The following is a 13,861-nucleotide window of genomic DNA, read 5'->3' as shown; positions in this document are numbered from 1 at the left end:
TCATATTTTGTAATATCTAAGGTCCTCGACATTGGGTTTCAAAGCTACAGGGATTAGAAAATCAGAGTTTGCGGCAAAGACTTAATTCCTTTCTTTAATATATTTTTAGGTCTAAAGCTTTATGGATGGCCATTCACCAAACATCAAATTCAGACTTCTCGGGGTAATTCCCCCAACAAATGTTGCCGCTTCGCGCTTTATTTTTCTTTATTAAGATTTAATAGAATGGAGTAATTTTTTCGTATGAATTTTATTATGTTTTTTTAATCGAATACATTGTCTTTTTATTGTTATCAAGAAGGATGGACAATATTAGAAAAGATATGATTTATAGAACAGGATTTAAATGAAAAGAAAAGAATAGAATAGAATAGTAGAAAATGCAATAAATTAAATTAAATTCTTAGGAAAATAGAAATGATATTGACTAAAATTCTTTTTGAATTTTGAATAGAAATTTAAATGCCAAACATTTCGAGATGTGTGTTTGCAAAAAAAGATTTTCTCTTCTAGAAGTGTGCAAAATCTTATAATTTATTCAGTAAAACGTTTGCGAAAACGGATAAAGCAAAACATAAATCATTTTACCCCTTGTTGTCAATTGTTGAAAGTTTTGTTTAAAAAATGACATTAAAAATATCGGATTGTAATTTTTAAAATAGTTAAAAGGATTCTCACGTTATACAAAACCACACATGAAAACAGTTTTTAGAATGATCCTGCTGCATAGATATGCTTATTTCAAAACATATCTGAATCTTTTTTTGATATTTTTTTATTATCTTGTCTGAGTATTCGGGATGTACTTTGATCAAATCTAGTAATCTAATTTTCCGTGTCCTGTATGATGTAACCCCCCCACTTGTCCATTCGTTAAAGCATGCTGACACTGTATAGTTGACCCAGCAGAAACTATCACTAGAGTCCTTCAGTCCTTTATCTCTACTTTTACATAGTTAGAGAAGTACAGATTAGTTGATCAGAGCTGGGAACTTTAGAATGGTGGAAATCGAGATCATTGCTTGTTCCTCTCTTTTCATTACTCGGTACTAACCTAATCTTGAACAATTGTATCCCTGAAAAGTGTATAAAATTCAACCAATCACAGTCGGGTATCAGAAGCCGGGAAATTTGAAATTTTGCGCGCCATTTAAGATTAATATAGAGAAACGGGAGGGACTCTCTAATTTTGAAAAACCGATTTTTGATTAAGAATATCCCATTCTTAAGTTTCCATGGGATGAAAGATATTATGATTTATCTTTAACCCGATCCTGGCTGGGGTATTCTTTTCTAATATAGGTTGAGGGGGGGGGGGGGTTTCCACCCCCCTATGCTTTGCTCTTAGACTTTTTACAAATATTAAAATATGACACACGTTATTGTATTCTTTTTTCAAGGCCTTTTCAAATATATAAGTCTTAGCCCGTTCGCTTAATTAATAAAAAGTTATTAGCCGTTTCTGATTTTTTAAACACCGACCCGCCGTTTGATCATTTTCCACCTTTATACCCTATGCATCAACATTTTTGCAAAATTTTTTCACAGCTATGATGTAGAAAAAATGAAGAAGTTTTAGCGTTCTAATGTAATCCATTTTTTAGTTATTAATAATAACCCCCCCCCTCCCCGCCCCCCCATCGTGATAGGGTTTAAGAAAGGAACAACTGTTGAATTGTGCAGGTTATAAATATCAGACCCAAACGGTATGCCATAAGGCAAATTGGCCTCAGCTGGTCCAGGTTCATTTGGGGGCTAGTACATTTTTTTCCTTTTCAAAGATGGAGAAATAAATTTTTGAAAAAAAACGACGATTTTTACTGAGCGATCGTTCGATGAGAAAACGAACGAAATAGATGAAAAATGAACGATGAATGAGAGCAAACGATTTCGTTTTTTGAAGGATTAAAAAAACGAACGAAATGGGTCGATCACAAAAAAATGAAAAAGTCGAACGCCCCCATCTCTTGTCAGAGATGATAGAAAAACTGATAATACACTTTATAGAAAATAAGACGGAGAAGTGATCATTGTCATTGATTGAGCACAGTGCAATTTTGTATACACATCAGCCCTTTCATGTTTTTGGTATGGTAATTGTAGCCCAAAAAAAGTTATATTTGTTGAACTTTTAAGATAAAACAAATTTTCTCTTTTTTTCAAATTTTTGCTACCCCAAAGGTCAACATTTTTTTTTCGAAATTGATATATATTTTTTTCTCTTAACATTAGGCTTTGTTCGGCCAAATCGTTATTTTTTGTTTAGAAACGGCCTCAAAGTAATTTTGATTTTTTCGTAATTTTTTTATTTACTTTACATTGCGATCAAGGTTTGATATTTGAAATCGTATTGGTAAAATCATAAAGCAAAAATCATGATAGAGGGAAAGCATGAATGATTCATGTTTATGTATGAAAACAGTTTAGAATAACTATATTCTGATGGGAATTGATTCAATAAGGAAAGTCTTTATTTGCCAAATTGATTTTTGTAAAAAGTGACTTTTTATCCCACAAGGAGGCTTTCTTTGGCGGGGAAACTATACATCAAGAAAACAACTTTTCATATTAACATGCATTCATTCATTCATTATTCGCTCTTTAAAATAAAATTTAAAAGCTGAAATGAATACAATTATAATTATTTTATACTTTAACATTAAGTTTACAACTTTGTAAAAGATAAAAATTTTACAATAAGACCCAGAAACTGTGGAATACAAGGACGAAATATTACAATCTCAAGCATCTTTGATATTATTATTAAGCAATTAGTTTTTCCAAAGTGCGAATTTAATAAATTTGAGCCGCGTATCAAATCCGCCAAAACCCGGTTTCAATTGAGCGCCGGCTTAAATCTTAAAACATTGAATACAATTTTAAGTGAAACCAACCATATTTGAGCCGCGTCTTAAATTAAGGCCGCGGCTCAAATTCTTTAAATTCTGCCTCAGTCCCTTGAAAATCATGTTATAAAGTGAAAACTGTCTTTATACAATGAACTGCTACTGCGTTTCATTGAAATATACCTAGTAAAGTCAATAATATTATTGTTATTACATTAAATGCACAACAGAATATGACTTGCAAATAGAAGTAACCGCAGTAAAACGATAAGATTTTAACTTGAAAGAATTGCTAAATATTTTAGACTATTTTTAAATTAAAAAATGTTAATCTTTTTTTTATCTTTTAAACCAAATTTTCAAAAACTTCAAACAGTCTAATTTCCTATTCTTTCAAATTAATATTTGAAAATATCTCCTTTTATGAATTTATCAGTCGAGAAAAAATTGGAGGAAACATACAAAAATGGAGAAAACATACACAATTGGAGAAAAATAACACAAAATGAAAAAGGTATCTACACAAATGGAAGAAACATTTGCAAATGATAAAAAAACATACACAAAATAGAGATATCATACACAAAAATTAAAATATACAAAAAAGGAGAAAACAGTCACAAAAAGGAGAAAACAGACACAAAATGGAGAAAACAGACACAAAATGAAGAAAACAGACACAAAATGGAGAAAACAGACACCAACTGGAAATAGATATCAAATCAGATTTCAGATCTCGGAGCTTTGGGCGATTTTAGGCCCCAACACTCAACAAGTGCTGATCCCCCCTTGAAACAATAAGTTTAAGCCCCCTCGTCGGAAAAAAAAGTTTAAAACTCAACAGATGTGTCCTATGATAATAAGTCGTAAAAGTTATTCTAAGATTTAAATATCTCTGTTGGATTTACTTTACTAGGCCAATCCACAAAGAGATTTGTACTTAAGCTTGTTGACAAAGAATTTGACCAAAGAAAAACTATTTTTTATATTTTAAAATATTCTTTTTCTTTCCAATATTTTCTCCTATAGGGTGTCCCAGTTTTAATTCACTGTTTTTATATTTTGAGGGTGATTAAGAATAATTTTATGTCCATAGAGCTGGGAATTTTATGCTGGATATCCGTCTTATCCCGGGAATTCAGCGGCTGATCTCGACAATCGGTGGAAAAACTTAAAATATGTCTTAAATCCGGAAATCTTTAAAGGGACTATATGCAAAATTTCAAGTGACTCTCTAAGAAAAGATGCCAATGCCTGATGAAAAGCAGTACCCTATACAAATTTGTCTGATCAAGTATGAATCAGATTTTAATGTCTATAATTTTGAAAACAGACTAGTTTTAATTATGTTTCATCTTTTTTAGAGTGTTCAACTGAACATGAAGACTAAAATAACTGAGTATCATGTTTGATGTGAATCTATGGTAGATAACCTATAAGAATTAAATATCATTTAACCATTTTTGCAACAACTGTGAGGGATGTTAAAATCAGCAAATTTAGTTGTCAATTTGACTTCAATTAGAAAAATTCTTAAATAAAAAGTTTTAACGAAAATTTAAAAATTCGTAATATTTTCTCAACATTTTTTTGTAAAATAAGGTTAAAATTTCGCGAAAATGGGTTGTTGAAAATTTTTACGAAAACAACGATTTTGAATGAAAGGCCGAAATTTTGCGAATAAATTATAACAAAAATGTTCGCAAAAATTAACGAAAATTTTCTTTTTCGTTCAATTTTTAGTTGCCTGAACGAAATTTTTTCGAAAGAGATTAAACGAAAAGGAATTGAGTCTTTGCCACATGCTCTGATTTTCTGATCCCTTTATATTTGCAACCTTACGTAGTAGACCTTAGATATTTCAAACTATGAGTTCTATTAGATCTAGTAATCTAAGTTTGAAATATCAAAAGGTTTAAACTATCAGGTTGCAAAGATATAGGGATAAGAAAATTTAAGTTTGTGGGAAAGCCTCAATTCCTATTTTTCTTCTCTCTGTCATCATCTTTTGTTTAAAGATGTGACAAATGTTTTTCTATCAATTTATCGTGGGCTTCGTTTTTAAATCTGAAGTATTAATCACATAAAGTTATATAAATTCATTTTAGCAATTTTAGATCTTTTTTTACACATACTGGCCTTACCATATGCATAAAAAAAATGTTTTACAAAAATCCTTTAAATTATTTTTTCTTAAAAGTTAAAAATATTCAAGGTGATAGTGTCAAGGGTGAGAGAGAAAGAAAAAAAAACTCGAGGGGGGGGGGAGGCGTCAAACACTTCTCCCTCGGCCCTTCCCCAGCCTGTTTGAAAAGTAAATTCCTTTAAAAATATTTTCGAAAACTTTCTAACTTTAGTTTGCAAAACACGATGGATCAAAATAGTTTGTAATGAACGAAAAGTACTTGAACTTGGTACACTTTACAATTTATTACTCAATTCTTTTTTCCCACATTATCTTGCTGTATAGTGCACAGTACAGTACAGTACAGTACAGTATAGTACTCAGTAGTCCAGAAAATACCAAATGTAAGCAAACTTTTTTACATGGTTCATCAATATACGTTTAAACTAACGTTTAAGCTTTTTTGGGGGGGAGGGGGATAATCGATCTTAAATAAAAAGTAAAATAAAGGCATTCAAGTACAACTTTTAGCACAACTGAATAAAAAAACCTTTCATGATTAAAAGTAAAAATTTTAAATATTAAAATACACGTTATGACAGTTTATTACAGATCATTAATTGGATCAGTATAGACAATTCCTGAAAAAAATGAGTCTTTGCCACAAACTCAAGTTTTCTAATCCATTTTTCTTTGAAACCTGACTATGAAGAAACCCTTTGATATCTTTTAAACTTAATTTATTTCACAGAATTCAAAGTTTGAAACATTAGAGGTCAACGACATGGGGATAAGAGAATTAGAGTTTGAAACATTAGAGGTCAACGACATGGGGATAAGAGAATTAGAGTTTGAAACATTAGAGGTCAACGACATGGGGATAAGAGAATTAGAGTTTGAAACATTAGAGGTCAACGACATGGGGATAAGAGAATTAGAGTTTGAAACATTAGAGGTCAACGCATGGGGATAAGAGAATTAGAGTTTATGGCAAGAACTCAATTTCTCTGAAAAAATTCTCTTTGCGAAATATAAGAATGTATGAAAGGAAAGAACAAACAAATCTCATTTAATGTTTATCTTTTAATCATGGCAAAGTCTCAGATCAAAATTGTTGCGCTTTACTAAATATCAGTTTTATACTTCATGCGTTTTATATATTTAATTATTCAGATCAAGTGCAGGGTGAAAAATGTAGTAAATTTCAATAAGTAGTTGAACTACAAAGACTTAGTTAAACCACTTCTCTTTATCTTCAGCTAGCGCACAAGTGTAGTGGTTTAACTACGCCTAGGAAGTTCAACTATCTTTCCTTAAATTTGATCCCTGTTCTCCAACCCTAACCCCTGCATGGTGCCATGGTTTAAACCTTTCTCCGACACAGATCCATCCCACACGGAGAACTCTCTCCGACTGATCCGTCCTACATCCAATCCGATTCTTCCGAATCTACCAACTCTAATCTCCAGAGCTTAGACCATTCAGCTCTCAATTTAATCTTCTCTTTTCATCCTTTTCTGTCTTTTCTCTTCTCCTTTAATCCTTTTCTTTCTTTTCTCTTCTACCTCCATCCTTTTATTTCTTTCCTCTTCTCCTTCCTTCCATTATTTTATTTTATTTCAACTTTCCCCTCTCTTTTTTTCCTGTTCTCTTTTCTTTTCAATCATTTTTATTTTTTCTCTCTAATTTCTTTCTTTCTTCTTATTTTCATTTTTCTCTCTTACACTTCTTTCCTGTTCTCTCTTTTCTTCTTTCCTCTCTCTCATTTCTTTCCTGTTCTCTCTTTTCTTCTTTCCCTCTCTCATTTCTTTCCTATTCTTTCTTCTGTCTTCTATCTTCATATTTCTTCTTTGTTTTTTCTTTTTCTTCCTCAATTTTTTTTTCTTTTTTCTTACTTTTCTTTTCATTTTTATCTTTTTCTTTTTCAAATTACCCACAAATCGAATTTTAATAGCAAATGATTTTGGATTTAAATGTTTAGAAGTTTGACTTTGCCATTCTTTGAATTTGAAGCACAAGACTTGTAGGCAGCTAGAGCAAATTGTACAGTTTACAAGTACAAGACTTGTATGCAGCTAGAGCAAATTGTACAGTTTACAAATACAAGACTTGTAGGCAGCTAGAGCAAATTGTACAGTTTACAAGTACACGACTTGTAGGGAGCTAGAGCAAATTGTACAGTTTACAAGTACAAGACTTGTAGGGAGCTAGTGCAAATTGTACAGTTTACAAGTACAAGGCTTGTAGGGAGCTAGTGCAAATTGTACAGTTTACAAGTACACGACTTGTAGGGGGCTAGAAAAAATTGTACAGTTTACAAGTACAAGACTTGTAGGGAGCTAGAGCAAATTTTACAGTTTTCAAGTACAAGACTTGTAGGGAGCTAGAGCAAATTGTACAGTTTATAAGTACAAGACTTGTAGGGAGCTAGAGCAAATTGTGCTGTTTACAAGTACAAGACTTGTAGGGAGCTAGTGCAAATTGTACAATTTACAAGTACAAGACTTGTAGGGAGCTAGTGCAAAATGTACAGTTTAAAAGTACACGACTTGTAGGGAGCTAGAGCAAATTGTACATTTTACAAGTACAAGACTTGTAGGGAGCTAGAGCAAATTGTACAGTTTACAAGTGCAAGACTTGTAGGGAGCTAGAGCAAATTGTACAGTTTATAAGTACAAGACTTGAAGGGAGCTAGAGCAAATTTTGCAGTTTACAAGTACAAGACTTGTAGGGAGCTAGAGCAAATTGTACAGTTTACAAGTTCACTTTAAAAAAGCAAATTGTTACAGTACACATACAAATGACTTATTACTTTCTAGTTAAAACAGTGTGTAAAACTATGAAAAAAGGAAAATACAGATTCATAAAAGCATTTTTTTCATATTTTTTTAATTCTCAGTAAAACTGTAATCCGTCCCTGATAAAGCCTCCAGTCAACATGAATATTTAGTGATGACGTCGTAATCTAGTCTAGTAAGTAAGTAAGTAAGATTTATTAGAGATAAATCAAGATCATAATACATATCATAAAATGATTAACATTCTCATAGGAATATAATTGAATATATCATGGGTTTTATCACAAATTAAGATAAGGTTATATCATAGGAAGTTTAATTTTCTCTGAATATAGGGAATAGCAGATTTTCTGTATTTCTCCGTTCTAGCATAGTTGACAGTAAATAGTTTAACGTTCCGTAGCTGGTGGTTGTGAGTGACTGGTTCTACCGGGAATAGGGCAGAATGCTTTTGAGATTTAAGACATTTTTTTTAGCAAAGGATTAACAAAGTTTCTCTCTCCTAGTCCTTAAGGTTTCTAGTTCCAGAACTGATAGAGCAGATTGATAATTAAAATATACTGGGCCTAGAATAACTTTTAGGGACACCTTCTAGTCTGGACAGCATATGAGAACTCTCCTGTTTGATGAACCTCCTCTCACCTCCTCTGCTGCTCCGGAGCCTTCAAAGCCCACGATTTAATAGATTCAGGAAAATACGACTCAGGTTAAGCTGTAAGTGGGTTTTATTTACTGTTTGGGCTTTTTGGATTTAAATTGCATCTAATTTTGCACAGAGCTGAATTCACAAACCAAGTTTAATAATGTATTTGATGAATTTTCATGATTGGAATTGCCGCAATCCGGGTTTTATTCAGAACAAGACTCAACATTGAGCCTTATTTTCCACTAAAACCAACCAAGGTCGGTTTTAATTTCATTGGGCACAGAGTTGTGTCAAAGATTAGGACTTATAGCTGGGTTTAAGGACTCACGACTCAAGCCGAAGCTTTTAAATCGCAGGCTCATGTACCGCAATAGATAGAAAGGCTGGTGGCGGTTTCAATGATTGATGTTTTGGAAAGTATTACTCTAAATACTAAACTAAAAAACATGTTTTACATCCTTTTCTTGGATTTTGGAGTTTGTACCAAATTCCCACTGAATAATCCAAGGTGCAATTGTGCGTATAACCTACTCCCCATAGGGTTGGGCACGTTCCAACTTTTTCTAACAGTTAGTTAACAATCTTAATTTTATTAATAAGGTTAACGGTTTTTTTTTCAATTAACATTCATTTTAGTTAACGGTTGTTTGTAGTAATAGCAGCTAAAACTCTCAAAATTTCTATAAAATTCATGCGATTATAAAATCACATTCGTTTATTTTCGTTTTTAAATGCAAATTTTTTTCAAAAATGGGTAATCCGTTCCGTTAACAATTTAAAGATTAACGTTCGTTATCAGACTCTTCAGTTAATTTTCGAAAACCTCTGCTTCGTTAAATGGAACTTTACCCAGCCCTACTCCCCCCCTCTCTCTGAACAACGTCTAGTAATGCCTATATGGCAAGGATTGAAGAAAGAGGAAATATTTAGTTCTGTTGGCAGCCCTAACTTCATCAAGTAATTAATCTTAATATTGGCTTTGGCTACCTCTTAGACTTTGGTCAAACACAATTCTACTATTTTGGTCTAGTTAAAATAATAACTTTATCTACAGTTTAACCCAGTACTTCGGAAGACAATGAAAAAATTTCACGCAAAATTGCACGCTTTTGCTTTTGCGTTATTCTGTTTTGCGCAAATTTGCGGAACAAACTCTTGGTAAAAGGTTAAATAAAGGTGTAAACTGTATAAATTAGATATCTATGGGTTTGTATTTGTTTGCATATAATTGTAATGCTTAAAAAGGAACTGATTACTTGCCAAAAACTCTATTATGCAACCTGATGCATGATGCCCCACTGTAAATCAACATGTGCACGATCTCACACAAAAGTCGAGCAGTATTTTTCCAACTACTCATTTTCAACTTAAGAAAGAAACAGAGTCGTAACATTTTTAAAATGTATATGTCTAGGCCTACAAAATGTATCAGTGAGTTGGCGAAGTAAAACCAAAGTCCAAATTATTGCGACACTGCGAGGCTGTATAAAAATTGTATGACTCAGTTTTAGTGTTGCCTTTATCTCAGTGGGCATAAACCTTTGATATTTCAATCATGTGCATCGAATGTAGTCAACATTTGAAATATCAAAGGGTAACACCACACAAAGATGCATGCATCAAATTTCAATTTTCAAATTTGTAATTTCTGTTTTATTAATTTTTGTCCTTTAAGTTGAGATTTTGTAACTAAAAGTAACCAATTGATAGCAACATAATCATAATCTATTTGTATGTAAATTTTCAATTAACCTTCAGCTAGTTGTCTAATTCTGTGCTAAAACTGTCAAATTTGGTCAATTGGCAATATTTGCGTGTTTTGCGTGAAAATTTACGTTTTGCGCAAATTACGCAAAAAAAAATATTGCGTAAAGACGCGTAAAACCTATTGCACTTCATGTGCAAAAGTTCGCAAAAAAATATTTGCGCGAAAATTATGCAAACGTTGCGCAAAAAATATGGTCATAGTTGATGAGTAAAGTAAATTGGTAGACTTTGAACATGTGTAGTTATTCAGTGAAGTAAATTGGTAGTCCATAAACATGTGTGGTTGATAAATGAAGTAAATTTGTAGTCCATGAACATGTGTAGTTTATAAATAAAGTAAATTGGTAGTCCATGAACATGTGTGTAGTTGATAAATAAAGTAAATTGGTAGTCATTAACATGTGTAGTTGATAAATGAAGTAAATTGGTAGTCCATGAACATGTGTAGTTGATAAATAAAGTAAATTGGTAGTCCATGAACATGTGTAGTTGATAATTAAAGTAAATTGGTAGTCCATGAACATGTGTAGTTGATAAATAAAGTGAATTGGTAGTCCATGAACTAGTGTAGTTGATAAATAAAGTAAATTGGTAGCCCATGAACCCACTCCCATTATACACCTTGAGAAGTACTTTTTTTTCTTATGTCCAGCTTCAGTATACAGTAGTTTATACTATATACAGTCAACAAGTAAATGGGGAGGAAATTTCACGGAAATATGGTTAATTTTTACTTTGTTTTGAAAAATAGCTTTGATTGATTCACATTTTTCGGTTAATCCAACCTTGGGACATTTAGGTGTAATTAATTTTTTCTTGTTTTGAGCAATTAAATGTTAATGGATTAATTAATTGTTTACTAATTGATTTGTATTACTTTCTAACCAAAGTTTACAAGAAAGGATTTCTCATATGCTCCTTTATTTATTAGTTTTAATGAAATAAACGTTATAAAAGCTCAAAAATGTTTTTTTTTTTTCTATTCAATAAAATCTATGAACCTAAGAGACTGATTGAACATGTATAACCCTATTCCGACTGACGTCTGGTTTACCAAAAAAAAGACTATATAAATCTATAATTTGATAGGAAAGCCAATCTGCTCTCTACTTCAATTATCTTTCAAAAAAAATTGACTTTTGACCCAGCAAATTTAAATCTGCAAAAAACGCAAAATTTTCAAAATCTGAATGTGTAACAAAAAAATTTAAAATGTACAATTTCTCTTTACAAACAAAGGCGTCTGTGCAAAAATATTTGCAAACATAGTGCACTCTGATTTCTTCTTTGAGCTTCCAAGTTCAAATACTTTTCGAGTTCTCGCAAAAAAAAACACGATAGGGTTAACCTTGCCACACAATGACATGTTATTATTTTTGCATGAAGAATTCATTTCTTTATTTTTAAACGAAAACAAACAGATAAAATAATGTTGATACAATAAAAAATCATATCGTGTGTTGAATACTATAAATATATATAGTTTAGTTTTGGTTAGATTTGGTTAGGTTAGGTTAGGTAAAAAAACTAAGATTNAAACCCCCCCCCCCCCCTCCTTATACAGACAAGATTGATTATTTGTCATATTACATTTATCAACTACACACTTCTCGTCAGATTTACATGGTATACCAATTTAGCGGTACTAAAAAATTACATATTTACATGGTGTACCAATTTACTGTTATTACTTAATTAAAAATGTACAAAGCACATGGTGTACCATTTGAAAATTTTGACGTAAATTTCCGAAAATGAAACATAGGTATTTTTGACCTGTAAATGAAAATTAAGTGTTTTTCCTTTAAATGAAATTTAGATGTTCAATACTTTCGGCCCTTTGAGTGTTTTGACACGTGAGTGTTTTGACACGTGGGTGTTTTGACATTAGGTGTTTTGAAAATTAGGTGTTTTGAAAATTATGTGTTTTGAAGTGTGGGTGTTTTGTTTTAAGTGTTTTGTAAACCCACTGCGTATCGTGTATGTTATAGCACTTTACCTTGAATTCCAGTTATATCCAAATCGATATCTTCTTCCTCCAAAATATACAGAGCTGGGAACTTTTAAGTTGATAAATTCTTAATCCAGATCTTTTGATCTTGATATCCACTTTGGGCACTTTTAATTTGAGGATCGATTCTTAATTTCTTTATAGTTCATTTATTCCTTGCCTGATCGAAGCTCCCTTCAATCCCTGACTGGATACAATTGTCCGTGGGACATCAAACTAAGATTAATAAATCTGCAGATTAAAAAGAGATCGAAATCAAGCATTGCACTCTCTTCACTAAAACACTATTTATTCGGTGAGAACACTGCAGAGTGCAGATCACTGCAGTAAACACCAAAAGCTTAGTTTCCAAATTAACTAAAACTAAACATAAAACTCACAATTATGAACGTATCTCGATGTGTCTGTCAAAATAAGCTATTAAATATGGGATCAGTCAAAAAAAGTTTCACGAAAGAAATTAAATTAATTCTAATGATATGTATTTACCAGGTGTTTACTGATATTCCCACACTAAAACATTAATATAACTGAAGTGGAATATTTGTACTGTATAAACTACAATAACCGGTTTCCAGACTAAGTACGAACAGAACTTTAAATCTTAGTTGGCTTGGGAGTCAATAAGTTGAAGACATTTGGTCTGATTACGTTATTGCCTTCTCTCTCATCTCCGCAACAGTACAAATCAGCTGTTGAATCACAAATTTAAAGATTAATCATTCAATCGTTTAATAAATAAAAATTGTCCTTTCTGTAACCGAATTAAGACGTTGCAGGTTAATATTATTCCAAATAAAAAAGTTTCAACCCGTGGAAAAACAAAAAATTTGAATTAAAATAAAAACGAAATTTTTAGCCTATGTTATCCCCCAAAGTACCCATGGTTTCCCTCAAAAAATTGTAGCCGATTTCCTACAGCTGCGGTTTGGATAGATACTTTTATATATATAAATATATACAAATGCATGAAAAAACTGAGACTGGTATAGTACTCTGATTATTACTTCTTAGTTACATACAAATATGTTCATATGAGTGAAGAGCTTTTTTATATAGATTAAAGATATTTAATGATTCTAGATGTGATGGTGATCTCTTACAACTATTTGTATATTAAATACTTCGGCTGCTAAATACACTTATATAATCACATATACATCTACTTGGTAAAATATTATCAGGATCTGACTTTTTTTTATTTTGAATCTATGTATGAAAGTCCCGGGAAAAAAAGTTTCTGGAAAAAAAAACCTGGAATTAAAAACTTTGGGAAAAAAGTCCGAACTTTCTCAAGTCCTTGGAAAAAAAGTCACTGGAAATAAAGTCCGGTGTTTTGGATTCCTGGGACTTTTTTTCCTAAAATAGTATGGGGGCTGCCAATAAAGTCTCAGGAAATAAGATCCCAGGAAAAAAAGTCCTGAAGAAAAGAAGTCCGAGGAAAAGAAAAACCCAGAATTGTGAATCATGCATTTTCACTTGTTAGAGGACTTTTTTTCCGAGGACTTTTTTGTATAAAATCATACTGGAGCCAGAAAAAAAGTCCTAGAAAATAAAGTCTCGAATTGGTAAGACTTTATTTCCGGAGACTTTTCAATAAAAAGACTTTTTTCCACAGGACTTTTTTAGTGTGAATTTTTAGGACTTTTTTCCAAGGACTTTTTTGGC

At 31.9% G+C, this 13,861-nt stretch overlaps 1 protein-coding gene across 1 annotated transcript in view; it reads right to left on the bottom strand.

Annotated features, from left to right (window-relative positions):
• The window catches only part of LOC111707370 (tachykinin-like peptides receptor 86C), a 43,985-nt gene extending 30,907 nt beyond the window's left edge, over positions 1-13,078 (bottom strand). The window contains exons 1-2 of the mRNA XM_023480470.1: positions 13,075-13,078; positions 12,182-12,260 (exon numbers count right to left, since the gene is read on the bottom strand). Coding sequence (XP_023336238.1) covers positions 12,182-12,260; positions 13,075-13,078 — 83 coding nt within the window. The remainder of the gene's footprint in view (positions 1-12,181; positions 12,261-13,074) is intronic.
• Between the last annotated feature and the right edge of the window lie 783 nt (positions 13,079-13,861).

The sequence above is a fragment of the Eurytemora carolleeae genome, unplaced genomic scaffold (genome assembly GCF_000591075.1).
Source record: "Eurytemora carolleeae unplaced genomic scaffold, Eaff_2.0 scaffold794, whole genome shotgun sequence".
Lineage (NCBI taxonomy): Eukaryota > Metazoa > Arthropoda > Copepoda > Calanoida > Temoridae > Eurytemora > Eurytemora carolleeae.
Note: the sequence above shows the minus strand (reverse complement) of the source record. Positions and strands in the feature narration are given on the sequence as shown.